General features: G+C 44.5%; 1 protein-coding gene across 4 annotated transcripts in view; it reads left to right on the forward strand.

The window, feature by feature from the left end:
• Positions 1–16,425, forward strand: part of LOC128430449 (RAS guanyl-releasing protein 2) — a 34,110-nt gene that overhangs the window by 2,046 nt on the left and 15,639 nt on the right. For 2 of the 4 annotated variants that reach the window (XM_053416507.1, XM_053416506.1), the window contains exons 2-10: positions 4,358–4,420; positions 7,706–7,831; positions 8,503–8,636; positions 8,859–8,961; positions 9,110–9,166; positions 9,802–9,933; positions 10,547–10,697; positions 11,713–11,886; positions 16,063–16,179. In XM_053416507.1, coding sequence (XP_053272482.1) covers positions 7,782–7,831; positions 8,503–8,636; positions 8,859–8,961; positions 9,110–9,166; positions 9,802–9,933; positions 10,547–10,697; positions 11,713–11,886; positions 16,063–16,179 — 918 coding nt within the window. In that variant the 5' untranslated portion in view covers positions 4,358–4,420; positions 7,706–7,781. The remainder of the gene's footprint in view (positions 1–4,357; positions 4,421–7,705; positions 7,832–8,502; positions 8,637–8,858; positions 8,962–9,109; positions 9,167–9,801; positions 9,934–10,546; positions 10,698–11,712; positions 11,887–16,062; positions 16,180–16,425) is intronic. The other 2 variants (XM_053416509.1, XM_053416508.1) reach the window with 2 other exon arrangements.

A 16,425-nucleotide genomic window follows, 5' to 3' on the forward strand; every position in this document is an offset into this window, starting at 1 on the left:
CCTCTGCATCCCCTCTCCTCCTCTCTCTCTCTCTCTCTCTCCCGTCTGCTGCTGCAGTGCAATAACTTTAGTCCTCTGGAGTGGCCACCCTTGATATTTAGCACTGCGTCCAGCCGCCTCCTCCACCTCAACCTGCGGCACTGTTGCACTTATCAGGAAAGCCAGCCCTAATTGGATCCATTGTGAAGGGCTGCTGCTTTATGCCAAAGCACCAACAGCAACACATTTGAAGGAGAGGAGGAGAGGAGGGAATAAACCATCAAGCAGAACAGAAGGACAGGATCGAGGAAGACGAAAAACTAAAAAGATCGAAGCACACATAAAGGAAAATTAGGGAAAGAAGATAATAATTACAGGGAGCAGACAAGAGCAGCAGCTCAGGCATGTTCGCTGGATGTTTGCCATGATTGGGGTGAACGGTCCAATGCACTTGCCACTGTCTCTTCCCCCCCTATCTCATTTTTCATTAGCCTATCCCATCTATTCCTCCAGAGGCACGTGTGCTACACTCCTAATTGCCTGCATCATCTTTTTCACACATAACCTGCCAGGTCACATTCACTCCAAGCATATTTGAAGTCATTCATTGAAACCGCACAGTGCTTGTTCGGCTCGTTGGCACGGACAACAATGGAATTCAAATAACTACCACAAGCCCCCCCCCTCTGCATTCGCCCCAATTTTTTTTTCTACAATACCATTTCTTAAAGAGGGGTTCTGAATGATTTGAAAAAGATAATTTAAAGATGCAGCATAGGCAGAGCTGGAATCAGTTTGGTTTGACTCCCACCAGTTCAGAACAGTGATTGTAAAACTGTGACAATTACGGGTGGGTGTGACATCTCTGAATGCAGACAAGGTCAAGTGTATCTGTTTTCAAAAATTGCAAAAAGTAAGTGGTACATTCCTCTGTCTGTTCTCCTGTCACCTCTGCATTGCCCATGAAATGTACCCAGACCCTGTAACCCATCAGTCTGTCGGTGCACTCTGCTCTGCCTCTCTTTAAAGACGGACAGGAGCTGAAAAGCAGCAGCACGGGGGGAGACAGGGGAGGGAAATTGTCGGATCTGAAGAGCTGCAAATCAAACTGCAGTTGGAATTAAATCAGTCGGGGGGCGAAACGCAAGACTGGATTTGCCTGGAAGGAGGGTGCATTAAAAGTCACTGGTGCTGCATCTCAGCGAGTGATTACTGCCGGCAGTAAATGAGTGGCGATGGTGTTTGCGCAATTGCGATTCGATTTCAGTTGACTGCACACTCCCCCCCTGTGCTACAGGTGTTTGGCACGCTTTACTTTCAGAGAGGGAATCAAAACAACAACGCCCGCGGTATCCTGCACTCGCTGTCAAACAACCCGGGAGGTCATGTTTTCACCTGTGTCGGTATTTTGTTACTCAAAAAGTGCTGAACAGTTTTTGCTCCAAACTCAGTGGAGGGATGAAGAGGAGGCGAGGCAAAACCCCATTGCATTTTGGGGATTACATCTGAATAATTTTATATGAGTTTGAATATTTTACTCTGAAGAGGGAAGTATGTTGTCTGACACTGGTCCTGACATCATTTTTTCTATTGTTCTATACTTTCTTACTCGCCGTGATTGCAATGAGCCCTCATTTCCACTCGTTGTCTGAATTCGCTTAATGAATGGTGCATTATGATGACAGGAAATTGTGGGTTTTGTGGTTCTCTAAGTGATGCGAGTTGAATTAACGGAATACAACATAAACAGGAACTAGCCAGTTAAAAATGTTCAAATGTTCAAAAGTCTGCGGGGGGACTGAAGAGCTCTGTGAATGTGCAACAGCATTTACACACATAGCATGATGGTAGTTCAGAAGGACTGATGCATAAGAAACACCATAGAGCCCAGTGAGGCAACTCTGACAGGCAGGAGGAAATGAAGCAGATAAACACTGTGCAAAGAGCACATCTCTCACCAGATGTACAGTTTGGGCTCTGCTCTGTGAGCCACAGATATGTCTTAGAAGACATGCTTGTGTGAAAATGAAAGGACTCAGCAATGCAGTGCATTGCAGCGGCTGTTCTGGGTGGATGTTTTCCTGCAGCCACGCGGGGAAGGTGACGGCTGAAATGGCTCATACTGGGAATTACTAGCTGAAACTGATTACACTAATTAGTACTAAACACAAAATTCATTAATTAGGATTGTCTGTGTAGATTAAATTTCCTTTTGGTGTCTTTCATTTTATTGCTTTGAAACGACTACAATGACTTGACTAATTGACATTCTGGGAAATATGTTGAGTTTCATTTTGCCAGGAGTGAGATTAAGATAGTTATCACTCTTATACAAAAGAGCTACATGCTACATATGAGCCTAGGAACTAGAAACAGGTTTGTCAGGCAACCGGTAGGGATCAGAGACTGTATAAAAGATGGGCGAAATGACTGCTTCCCAAAAGTGAAGCCAAATTGTCTTGATCGCCACCTGGTGGCAGGCTGCAGAAAAGGTCAGAAGTCTCACCACCTTCATGTTAGTGGATGCAGTATAGGCCAAACTAAAAATATGGCTTCTGTCATTTAAAGTTCTTATCACACTGATTTATTTTCAATTGTTCACTTATTAAATTAGTTATTTGATGTTTTTTTCAAAATGTTGCAGTAGTGTGGAAGTAGAAACCAAACAGACTCATGAATTATCCATAAATTATCAATTTTCACAATAACCTCATGTCTGATAATGCAGCCTACTGGCAAAGGCTCAGATTTCAGAGTAGTATACTGTCATTAAATCATATTTACCCACCCTGGATGTAACTCTCTGTAACAACAGGAAGTGAGATTCCTGACTTCAGCATTACAGAACACCAGAATGTGAACTCCGACCGCGGCTTGTTCAGAAATTAATACTTTGGCAGTTGGCAGGAATCACGTGTGTTCACTGCAAGGGACATATTGCAAGAGATGATGTGTCAGGTTTGCTCTTTTGCACAATACGCCATGTGTCCTCATCTGTCACTCATCACACAACCAGTTATGTGCGTGGGGGGGGGGGGGGGGGGGGGGGGTTACGCACAAAGTGAGGAAACACTCTTATACAGTGAAAGAAAAAGGTGAGAGAAAAACCATGTTGAATAAAAACGACTGTGTGTTTAAAAAAAAATGCGGCCGATCTCTGTGCAAGACTATTTATACCAAGAGTACGCTCGCTACATTTCACACAGGCAACACACACACGCCCTTCCGGTGTTTGTTATGAGGCAAACTTTCACATCTGGTAAAAGGACAGACGTTTGAGCAGGAAGCCTCAGGAACAAGGCGGCAAAAACAGCGCGACACAATGATACATTGTTGTGTTTGGGGGGTGAAGGGGGCCGATATTAGGGCACATGCGATCTACCCCCTTGTTCTGTTTCACATATCAGGCTTTTCATTTGAAGTCCGAAAGTTGAGATGTGAGCTACGAGAGCGTGGCAGATGTGGAACAGGATGCGTGACTGTTTTTTTTTTTAGTTTCGGAGGACATAATAAAACATTAAACTCTGGCAGCTGCTGGGTCTCAGCAAGGCATTGTGAAATCTGCATATTTGTCATCCCTGCACTTCCTTCGGTTATTTCAACATTATGAAAACTGTGCATACACCACATTAGCAGGAGTGCCCCCAGCTACTTGTTGCATGTATTTTCATGCTGTTTCCCATCATGTGTAACTCTCCCTGTTTCATTTCTCAGTTCTTTCTCTCGGTTTTTCACATTTGACTGAGCTGAAGCGAGGATATAGTACGCCCTCTCTGTGCCTCCCAGTCTCTCTCTCTTTATCATCCGTCTCCCCCTGTTCCTCCTCTCTTCCCACCGCCACCCACCCCTTCCCCTTAGGAGCAACTGCGGCTGCTAATCTCTGTTTGCAGCCAGTGCCCCCCCACCGATGTGGCATTCTGCATGTCCAGGGAAAAGGAAGCGTTTCCCTTCCTGCTCTCAGTACCCAGCAGTCTGTAAATAGAGCCTGCCACCAGCCGCTCTGTAGGGCCCCTCTGGTGAACTATATCTGTCGCGTCATGCGGCACCTTTGCTACAACTTTCTGACACAAAACCAGGAGGTGTTGTGCAAGAGATAATGTCAAGAAGTGGTTTTTCTGTCTTATGATTGTGGCCACATGGCCTCGCAACGACTGAGAGATAAGATCAAGCTTCAAAGTCAGGATTCCTGGCCCTCACCAAAAATCTGGGGTTAAATCTAATCTAATATTTTCTCTAATAATTGGATGTATAGATATATTTTGCGGCTGGACCTAAATCACATTGCTTTTAGTGATATATAGCTGTTTTACCAGTGAAGGATGTGGTGATATTTTAGAAACAGCAGAGACATTTTTTCTCATAACTTCCTATGTGACAGGAAATAAAGAGGAATGTGACGAATATGTCAGAGACAAGGGCACCAACGCTGCCACTGGTGTGAGTAAGTACAAAGAATATTTTTCGGAAATATATGCCATGAATAAATGACCCATGCTGATGTCGAGCAGTTATGCGTTTACCATTTAAATCATCTTATTTCAACATGTTAGTATGCTAATATTTGGTTGGCGTAAAACATCAGTACTCTGGAGGTTTATGAGGACCGCAAAATTAGTTTTGACCCTATGGTGGCTCTAGATAAGGGGAGTGAGGGAATCATCATCTTTATTACAATTCATCCTGAGGGGAAGATGAATAACTGCACCAGTTTTCATGCCCATCTATCTAATAGTGTTCAAAGCAATTTTGCCCAAACCGCAGCGATCAATCCACTTTTCCTCATTAGAGGTATCCAAAGTCAGTCCATCACTTCAGTCAATTTAAACTGACGTGATGGACCGACCTCTCAACCCACACTGCCATCCCCACATTGTGTATGGTGAATTCGACGGCCACAAGGCTGGCAATTGAACCTTTTCACATGTTTGTGTCAGGGAATGAAAAGAGCCTGGGTGCATTTCTGAGCCTAACAGCTCCCCAAGAGGGAATAAATGCATCCACAGCTTTTGGCTCAGGGCCGCTATCTGTGAACTCATCAATCAAATTTACCCAAATGTCAGTAGGGAGGGTATAAAACTAAATCAATGTCTATATAGAGACAAATACATTAGCTGTGGGTATTTACCACCATGGTAATGAGCCCATTATGGAAATACCAATAGGAGGATGGATATCATTATCTTTGTGTGCGTGTGTGTGCGTGTGTGTGTGTGTGTGCGTGTGTGTGTGTGTGTGTGTGTGTGTGTGTGTGTGTGTGTGTGTGTGTCAAGGTCTTATCATCAATCAGTGCTTCTGTCGATTTTAAGACATGAAGGGAGGATGAAGATTTTTATAATCGGCCAATTTCCTGCTTATGTGTGGGCTTTGTGAGAAGACACATTTAGCATGGCCTGATGTGATTGAAACAGGGGGAAAAGCATGTAAGCACCAAATGGATCAGTTCATTGGAAGGAAAAATACACACTTTGGATAATCTTAAGTGTGGATAGTCTAATCCACTTCCTTGCATGTATACAGGAGCCTTCCCAGGCAAAAGGGACCTGGGGGACCCTACATTGAACCATACCGAGCCACTACCACCCCAAGAAACACGTTTTTAGTATCAACATTATAAACTAAATGAATAGAATTTCCGAGGGTTCTCACTTGATGCTGTGGTTTTCATTGGTTCTCAGGGGCCCCCCTCTCAGCTCGGGGCCCTGCTTTGCCTACTCTATAGCGAGCCCCTGTGAATAAATAAATAAGTAAAGAAGAAAATTTATATTTTCAAAAGCGGAAAACACTAATTCCGTGATTCAGCCTGTGATTCTTGTATCTGGTTAAAATTGAGCTATTTCAAAGTGGTTTTCATGTTTTGCGGTTACAGTAGTGACACTAAAAAAAAGGACCGCAGAGAGAAGGTGTCTGTTTTTGTTTAGCCTGAGGGCTTGACATTTTCATTGCCCACTAGACCGGCAGCGCGCCACAGACTCCGGACGGCCAGGACTGACCCGGCACCTGTCAAACTTCCCTTTATCCCTGCTGTGCCCCATCCCACCCCCTAATCTGCCTGATCGATGGCCCCGGACCGTCGTCACCAGGCAACCGAGGATGACACCAAAGCCCTCACAGTGTGGGCCACCGAAACAATCAATCCACCACTTCACAGCCGTAGAGACGGCATCTGAATTCAGGTCGTGGGCGAAATATTGGAACGGCAGCGCGTCATGTTGAGGGCCAGTCGCTCTCTAACTTCTCCGAAAGGCCCAGGTAGAATTGTTCCCCGGGTCTTGACAAAGAGCTCCTGTCAGCGGTATGATGAATGGTGTATTCGGCTGGATGTCAAGATGGTATCGTCGTGCCGCAGTGCCAGACTAAACTCAGTTAAAAGACTCTGCTTTTGTACAGGTGGAAAAGCCCCCCCCCCCCCCCCCCCCCCCCCGGCATGTCATCTCTTGTGCAGTTTAGTGGCCCCTGAGCGATGGAAACGGTGCGTCCTTGCATCTGCGGGGGAAAGTGTGGTTTTATATCCTCAGTCGGCCGTGGAGGGCAGCCCGCTCTGACCTTAACTGTAAAACCGAAGACCTGAAACAGATGCGTATTTTGTCACGGTGAGATCCATTACACCTCTGTCTCTAGGTGACTCTCATCAATAAAAAATGAGTCTGGCAATAACCGACTTCCAAGGCCACTTTTATTCCTGCCGTATCCGTGAGATGTGAGCAGTCGCATCTATCAATGCTGAGGACTTGATTTAGAAATATGGCTGTGCAAGGTCACACAGGTCTTGCTTTCCTTGGAGGTTTTACAGCTCTTCTCCCTTTGTGTGTCTGTGTGTGTGTGTGTGTGTGTGTCTGTGTGTGTGTGCCTGAGACAGCTTGGGAAGCCTGCAATTGAGTGTGTCCGCCCACCACGCTGCAGCAGAGACAGCGTAGTGGTGGGCTTCATTGTGTCACGCACAATAGATACACACTCATCACACCCTTCCAACACTCTGCCTCAAAACCACACCATTGAAGAGCCATTAGCAGACGCGACAGCAGCACGGATCTGTGTAGCGGATTTCGCGTCCTAGCTTTTGTCCCTCGATCATAACCTCAGCACTACCTTCAAGCTTATCTGCAGTGAGCCATCCAGTGGCTTTTTCTTTTTTTCTTAAATCTCCTATTTTGCCACCAGATCGAGCTGTAACCTACATATATGATAGGATTAGTGTATTTTAACTCTTCAGACGCAATAAGTGCATTTAGGATTAGAGCAGAGAAAAAAATGCTCATCCCTCAGGCTGATCCTACTCGTTTACCACACTTCTCGAGGTAAAAACATGCATTTGTGCACATGCGTCGTGCACAGAGGTGTGTGTGTGTGTTTGTGTGTGTGTGAAAGTGTGACTGGACAGTAAGCCGTGGTTGCTATGGTTTCATGTGGTCAGGACTTAGCTTGCAATCCTCAAGAAAAATACCACTGCACATATACTTAACTGGCTGCTGCAAAATAAATAAGGGAAGTAAATGTTGTTCAAATACTATATATATATATATATAATAATATACTGATATGTATTAAATACTTATTATCCTTCTATCGTATTGTACAGCGCACGCCGAGTCGGGCCGTGTCAACAGCAGATAAAAAAGTGTGGTTTCCTGACTTGGCCATGTGGTTTTTCTATCAGTTTTTTTTCTGACAAACCATATTGAGGTCAACGTTGTTGTCTGAACTGTCATGCCTTCACATGCTGCCACAGATATGACCTTATTTGTATGGGGAATTTGCCTCCGTGCCACATGCCGGCATAGTCCATACTCCTAAAGCAGGGATGGATGTGTGAATGTAGACTTCACACATTATGGGAGTTTGAAGAACAGCCCAGGTAACGATACGGCTTGAACTGAAAGTGCCAGTCGAATATTTAAGATTGTATTTATGTTTTTAATTAGACTGAGTGATTTAGAATTTATTCCTACTTAATACTTGCTTGGCATTATAAGCAGATTGTACTTAATTATTATCAAATTATCAGAAGTGAAAGCACTGTAAATGCAGGTTATTTCTATTGATTTAATTTCCCAACTGATGCATTAGGCAACATTTAAATGTTGTATCTGGCTGAAGAGAAGCTATATAATCTATTTTTATATGCTGCCATGCAGTTAAACCTGAAACAAAAGCTTGAATGAATTCTCAGCCCTTCGGATAGCAAAGAGTAGTACAAATATAAAACCTCTGAATTTTTAAACCACAATTAGACATATGAACTCTCCACTGAAGGCCTGTCTAATTAAATTGTGCTCCTCCGAGCACTGACACCTTGAATTTGTTAAATCAAGCCCTCACATCAGCAGGGGATGACATCGTCAGGAAGAAATACCAATTAAATATAACAGGAAATACCAGCACACCAGCCCTGAATGTAAACAGCCGCTGCTTATGTCAGAGGGAAGAGCAGCGTGCAAAATAAGTGACGACGATACAGGACTCTTCTACTTGTGCATAATTGCCTGACCTTGATCCTTTCCTTTCATCTTCTTATTTTCTGTTCAGCAAGAGGCGAGAGAGTCAAACCAATCACAGGGAAACGAGGGGAAAGACGGAGAGGGAAGGAACAATGGAGTCCACATTCTCCGAGCAGTCGACCACTGTGGACGAGCTGGTGGAAGCGTGCATCAAAGCCTTTGGTTGGTTTTTCAAATATTGTGTCTTTGCTATAAATGAATAATTTGAATCCAGCGATAATCAAGAGAAACCAAGTTAAGTTTTACATGGAAAGTGTAGAAAAAATGTCTTCTGTATAAATGTGCATGTTGGTGATGAGACAGTGACGACCACAGCAGATACAGCAGATGATACTTGAGCTGTCGCATCTTTATGCTGAGTGGCCCCCTGTTTCTGTGTTTCAGATGAGAAGGGCACATTGAAGGATGCTTCCTTGGTGCGTATGTTCCTCATGATGCACCCTTGGTACATCCCTTCAACAAACATGGCCAAGAAGCTGGTGCTCAAGTATCCTTCCTCGTTGTGTGCTCGCCGGGGACATGCCGAACAGGGCACTTCTCTTTTTTCCCTTCTCTTTCTCAGATCTTCTGTTCCTGGTTTCGAATATGTTTTGGAGCATGTTTGTCGAAAGGTTTCGCCTTGACTTGTGGTTCAGATCACAGGAGGAGAGCTGCACTGCTGGGCGCCGAACAAGAATCTGTCACCTTTTAAAGTAACGACCTCTCTGTTCTGTCTGGCTACTGCCCCTTACAGTTCGCCTCCTTTCTGAACTTTGGTCTTTCCAAATATCATCTCTTGTTCTCTCTCTACCCCTCCGTGTTTTTCTCTACCCTTGTCTTCCCAATGTGCTTGATTTATGGATTTTAGTTTTGGAATTGGTCAACCACTTCCAGTGCATGTAGGAAATGTGCCCCCCCCTTACTTCACCTGGCTTTGCTAGGGGGCACTATCAGCTGTATTATCCAAATGAGGGGCATTTGGATAATACAGCTGATAGTGTGGAACCCGGGAGTGTCGGCCGGACTACTGATGAGGTTTTTTCAGGAACTTTAGAATCAGTGTTTTCTGTAAGAGGAACTCTCTCTCACAGCATACTTTTACATTTTTTTTACTTTAATTAAAACAAAATCTTTACAACACACTCCTTTAAACCTGGTGTTGGTGACACTCCCATTTTTGTGTAAATGTAAACAAGTCACTACTTCATCGAGTTTTTTCAGTGTTTTTCACCCCCCCCCCCCGCCCCTCTCTCTCTCTCTCTCTCTCTCTCTCTCTCTCTCTCTCTCTCTCTCTCTCTCTCTCTCTCTCTCTCTCTCTCTCTGTGAAACCCTTTGTTCTGCCTTCCAGGTACTGGATCTCTGAGTTTCCAGCGGAGTTCAATCTGAGCCCGGAGCTGGCCGACCAGATCAAAGACTATAAAGACCTCTTGAACACCGAGGGCAATGAGAGCCAGAGTCAGCTCATTGACCTCGACAGTGTGTGAGTGTGCCGGCCGCCGAAAGCCGTGCGTGCCGTCGACAGTGTGAAAGAGTGTTTCTGTGTGTGCGGGTGTTTATGTCAGCGTGTCCCTTTCATTGCCTGTTCTCAGACATTGCTGGGCTGTGCTATGCAGGGGTCAGCGACTTCTACTTTTCCCATAAAAGCCATTTGTGCACAACCTCCCTTCAGCGCTCCATTAGGAAACTAATTCTATAGAAAAGGCTGAATCACTTTTGTTCCCTCATGTGTTACAGAGCTATTTTTACCGCCATCAAGGAGGTTATGTTTTCTTCTTTGTTTGCTAGTAGGATTACGCAAAAACCTACTGGAGAGATTACCACGTGTGGGTGTGGATCAGGGGGTGGATACAGGAATTTTTCACATTCTTTAATATTGCAAGACAGGACGGTTTATCACCAGTATCCCAGAGAGTAATCAGGCACATTTAGGGGACTGATATCAATGAGTATGTTTCTGGTCCAGCTTTTAACCTAAGCAGTGTGTGGAAAGCTGACCTGCATAATGTCATGATATTTCTCCACACCACCCAAGAACAGAAACCTTTCATAACATGGGTTACATTTCTTTTGATATGCTTTGTCGTCCCTGTCAGGCCATCGTATAAATGGAAGCGGCAGGTGACCCAGCGCGTCCCCTCAGTGTCCAAAAAGAGGAAAATGTCCCTCCTGTTCGACCACCTTGACTCCTGTGAACTGGCCGAGCACCTGACATACCTGGAGTACAAATCCTTCTGCAAGATCCTGGTCAGTGCCAGCGCAGCCTGCGATGCAGCTGCTGAACATCATGCATCCTGTGGGATGTTTACGGCTTTTTGAATTCTTTGAATTCTTAAGCAATTCACTGTTTACATGGGAGGACGTTGTAGTTGCTAAGCAATGGGAGCTAAAATCGTTCACGGGCAGTAATTATATTTATTGTCTGGAATCATTTGGCTCTTCAAGTGTTATTTCTGGGAAGCAGAGAAAATGACTGTGTTTGTGCTGATTTCAACTTTTTTCTAAATGTATCTTTTCAATTGCGATGGTGTTAGTGGCGAGAAGTGGGCAGTAGCAGTGATTTGGCTGTGCTTCGAAAGATATTCTGATTGAGTATGAAAGAGAAGAAGCCACAATAAACAGAAATACACAGATTGAATGTTCTGGCTAATTGAGGTATATCCATTATCCACAGTTTGTTTTGAAAGAGTAGCAATCAAAAACCTATTTTGTTGAAACAATTATTGGCAGATTAGATTAGATTGGCACATTAAAACCAGTTACCGCTTTTAATTTAGTGTCTGATAAATACTGTTCTCTGTTAGATTTCTCCACTTGTTATAAGTGGAAACAAGTCAAACTTTTTGTCACATTTTTGTGGATAGTTAGATGATGAGCTTTATAAAACTTCCATGCATGATAAACATGAAATAACTGAATTATTAAATTGCCTAATGCTTATTAATGTTAAGCAACATTGAATTAAATAAAAAAAATAAGGATCTTTTTAGTGAATGTATGCATTTATGTTTGTATCTGTTTAAAAAAAAGTCATTTTAGAATAAGTTGTTTTTACTGGTACTACCACCAGTAAAATCAACTTATTCTAAATATATTTTTTGGGGGTTTGTTCCTCATACCCAAAATAAGGAAATCTCCCTCTCAAATTTTTTGATGATGCAATCACAAGAGTTTAATGAAACACCAGGATATGTGTAAGCTGCAGTTTCATTTCAAATAAATGAAGTAAAAGTTTTTGCCAATGTTCCCTCTCTCCTTTTAGTTTCAGGACTACCACAGCTTTGTGATGCAGGGCTGCACGGTGGACAACCCCATCTTGGAGCGCTTCATCACGCTCTTCAACAGCGTCTCCCAGTGGATCCAGCTCATGGTGCTCAGCAAGCCCACCGCCCCGCAGAGGGCTGCCGTCATCTCCCACTTCATCAGGCTGGCACAGGTATGTCTGCTGGGCCCAGTACGGCTGTTTACAGAGAAGGTTTAAAGACAGATTGGTGTTCAGGTGCTTGTATGTGGGGGCTTTGGGTTCATATAGCAGACAGACTGGTAATGATTGCCTTAAGGACTATGTATGCTTCTCCGAATCTTTTACGGACGGACGGACGGACGGACGGACGGACGGACGTCTCGGACGGACACTTTTTCATTTATAGTTCTCCGGTGCTGAAAACAATTCAGCCAAAACAGTAGGTGGCGCAACGGAAGATGAACTTAGAGTATATTACCTCATGAGTTCTCAGAAGAAGCCCACGTTGTTTATATACCTCCTACCGGTTTTCCTCACACACAGTGTACGATGGCAACTAAATAAAATAAAGTGACACCAAAATGCTTATGTTATCGTTTCTTAGCGCAGCGGTTCTCCGGTCTTTTTTCCGATCTGCGTTGCTAATTCCACTGCTTGAAGCTAGACGGAAGCAGCTAGCTTCCCCCCCAGCTTCCACACACAGTCAGCAGGGACTCCCGATACTAGCTACTACCAAGTGTTTGCTTCTAACCTGACGGTGTTTGAGAAACAGTGTCATGATAGCCGTGGAATTAAAGTCGTGACAGCGGGTTTTTTCGCTGTTACCACCGCATTAAGCATGGTGGCTTGCACCCTAGCGCCGTTATAGAAGTTCGTTATAACCATATGTGACCGTACACACATGCCGTCAGGGCTCTAACCAGCCACCGTCAGCCGGACAACTCTACTGGCTTAACAAACTCGTCACATTAATCGTAGAATCGTAGTTGTGTTTGGGTTTATTGTGATATAGGGAATGAAACAGGAAGTTTGCTGTCCGGAAATGATGTCGTTCCAAAATGCTGTCGTTAGCGGACCAATCACAGCCAAGGGCTATCCCTAGGCTCTCCGACAAGCCAACATGTAGTTAGATAAATCAGAGGTGCACGAAGATCTCTCCAAGGTGCGCGGAGAGGGCGTTCCACGGCGAAGAGGGCGGTCCTATCTGTCCGTGTCCGTAAAAACAGAGTAGCATATATCGGCCTTTAGAGCAGACACGGGGGGTGGACCATATTGTGAGAAAAGGGCCTATTATCTGCTCTCATCATGCATCTCCAATAGCAATAAGAGAAATGAGTTTGGTTTGAGCTGGGTGATGGTGCATGTTTGGCATTATCCAAAGGCTTTAATGGGCCTGGGGGGGGACCAGCTGTTCAGTTGAGTTGAAGCGTGATACTCAGAACTTCCTTGAAAAACCGTATGTCACCAGGTTATGCCGCGAAGGAGCCTTCACCTTTCTGGGATGAAAGGACACATTTGTCAGCTGCAATTGAAAGAAGCCTTTGAATTTGGTTAATGTAGTCACGCCAATGTGATGCAATTGGTCCTCAAATGCAGCCTCTGAGGGATGCAGCTATAGATTCATTATGCAGAACGTACACTTCCTGTTGCCCAGAAAGAATTCGGTGAGTAGAGAGATCACTAGCGAGCCTCACGTGCATAGTGCAGATGTGACCACGTGCAATAAACCTTTATTTAGAAGGACTAAAAACCAGTTGGTCTTGTTTTTAGTAGAGCTTGATTACTGAGTGCTTTCTTAGGCAGGTCCTTTAACTTAATTGCCTTTTTTTGAAAAACAACACTGCCTTCATTTGAGTTATATTTATCTGGAAAGCATCCACTTCAACTGTGAGCATTAATATGTCAGGACAAAAACATGTAATTTCAAGCATTAAGCATTTAGTCTCGGCTGCATCTGAAACCCCTGATACAGAGAGGAATGAAATGTGGGGAACTAACTGTTCCATTTAAATTTATTCATGTTTTTTTTTAAACAGGAGAAGTTGATTGAATTCAACAGACACGTCGCAAAAAAATGTCTTATACAGATATTTAGCAGCAGTTCCAGCCATTATCACGGTCAAACTATCCTCTATGTCAACTCCATGTATCCGTTCACTGCTACAGTTGTGAAATGAAATCATCTGCGGCCATCTAGAGGTCATGGTGGCTCTTATCCTAATCTTAACTTAATCTGGTGTCTCCCCGCCAAATACCCAGATGGCAGCTCCCGGCCTTACATGGTTCTCTGGGGTGTCTGGAGGCTGTCGTTCTTTCACTATAAAAACGACCCTTTAAATTGCGTCCAGGGCTTCACTGCGCCTCACACCATTTCACCTTGATGGGATCATTTGCTTTGGGCTGTCAGATGGGCTGGGCCTTCCAAAACTCACTCTGCCAGGGAGCTTCAGTCGTATGGTTTTCTTTTAAATCCTTATTCAAGAGTGGGGGGTCTCTCAGTGTGAGAACAGGAGATTCTGTAACGCTCTCAATCAAAACCCTGTGCTCGGAATCAAATATGCCCTGCTCGTGGTTAGATTTCCTGCGCTCCAGCCTCAGCTCTAATCCAAGTGCGTGTTTCACGTCTGCTCTAGAAATGGAGTCTGTCGAGATTCCCCAGTAAATAGAAAGCCAGGTGTAGTGATGATCAAAGAAATTTTCTCGCCCTCATTTTGGTTACTTTTTCTCTTGATACTGATCCCATAAAATACAGGGAACAGGAAGAATCCTAGATTTTGCCTTTTCATTTTACCAATGATCTGCTGGAGTTCTGCTACGAGAAGGTGGCCTTGCTTTTCTTTAGGCACACTAACGGAAAGCCAATGTAAGAGTACATGTTCCTAGTTTAAGTAACCGACTCTACAGGTTTCTCAAAGACATAAAGCCAACAAACCCACAACCAGGGTTGGACAAATGAACACTTCACCTGTCTTTCTATTTATTGGAATCCAAGAGCAGCATAAACAAGAAATCAGAGAGCAGAAGAGCTGAATCTGGAGTGGAGAAAATCTAAGAACAAGGCGTATTTGAGCGTTTCAAAATCTAAATGTGAAATCAATACGACCACGTTCTTGAGTAAAGATAGCAGTATAAAACAACAGTCGACCACAGATAGTACAGAAGAAGAATCTTCATTCAAGTCGCCTGCACTGCTCTCTGAGTACATCCTCGTTACAAAGTGCAAAGCTACCTTTCATCATTATGAGATGTCCTGGTCCGCCCCCTTTTTCCATGTATTCGTCCGCCTCTTTATCTGCAGAAGAGCATTCCTAATTTATTTAGGAGGGTCTCAGCAGGTTCCTGCACCTCCTTCTCCCTGAAATCACCAGTGCTCCAACACCTCAGCAGGACTCTTGTCAGGGGAGCTCTCCTGGGTGTTCCACGCTCCTTGAGACTGCACTGAGCATCCCAAAGTTTTTGCATTTGTGCAGAATGGGGCGGCCACACAGGCAGACACATCGCACCAGCCGGAAATCCCACTGGTTGATTCTTCGCCAATTTGAAATGCCTCACACTTTGGCATTCGGTGCCCGGTGCAAGCACGTGCATGGACCAAAAACAAATCCTGCTCATGCTGATTTCGAATGTAGTCGCAGGCAGCACAGAAGGTAGCCGCGACATTTCCCCAAAGCTTCCCTCGGGGTGTGCTGGCTCTGTCTCATTTCAGAAATCACAAATGACTCATGTTCTTTCTTTCTTTTTAAAGACTGCGAGGACTTGTGCTGTGATTTAAAATGCAAAAAAAACCGGCACATGCACGCTGCAAAAGCTCGGTCCCATTTCACAGTATGTTCTCTGTGCAAGTGTCTTGAACAATACACAGAGCACTGAAACTGCCTTGGAAATCCTGGGCTGCCTTCCACGCCGCTTTGCCAATTGATTCCAAAGAGTGTTTGAGCTAAATCAAATGATCCCCTCTGGCAGCCCTCCCACACAGCTGCAACCCCATTGATTTTCACTGAGATGCCAAGCTGGCTGAAGGGCAGCGTGGAGCCCCGCGGTGTGCCATTCACAAAGTGTTAGCCTAACTTTGACACAGACAGGACGGAACGTTCGGTAATATCTTGGCCACTAAGATTAGTTCCATGCTGAGGGTGTGCACGTGGGTCAACTGAACTATTTGCAGCTCCTCCTGGAGTCTCCGGTTTTACCTTCTGATGCTTTTGTTTTTCATTTCTGGACCCTTGTAACTCATTTAAAATGTTATTTTACAACCTGCACCACCTTCTTGCTTACAATCTCCTCATTATCCTGTTTTTCAGTGGCTCACACATTCACACACTATCTCCACTATGGTTTCATCTTGATATTTTCCTCATCCTTTAACAGAAGCTGCTGCAGTTGCAGAACTTCAACACGCTGATGGCGGTGGTGGGCGGCCTCAGCAACAGCTCCATCTCTCGCCTCAAAGACACGCAGAGCCACATCAGCGCAGAGACCAACAAGGTGCAGTAGTGTCCACTGACACCTCCAACCGACAATGACCGTTTTCTGGCATCAACAACCATGCCTTTGTTGTTCGCTGCACGTGGATGCAGTTAGATATCAAGTGAACACAAACTCCTACACTCCACACAGAAGCTTTTTTAAATCTGTGAATCTGAGTCATATGAGTAGAAAAGTTAAACGCAACAGTTGGTAGAGTTTCGGTGTCTTGTCGGTTATGTAAGTCCATCTGGAGGAAAGTGTTCC

This window comes from Pleuronectes platessa, chromosome 23 (genome assembly GCF_947347685.1).
Source record: "Pleuronectes platessa chromosome 23, fPlePla1.1, whole genome shotgun sequence".
Taxonomy (NCBI): domain Eukaryota; kingdom Metazoa; phylum Chordata; class Actinopteri; order Pleuronectiformes; family Pleuronectidae; genus Pleuronectes; species Pleuronectes platessa.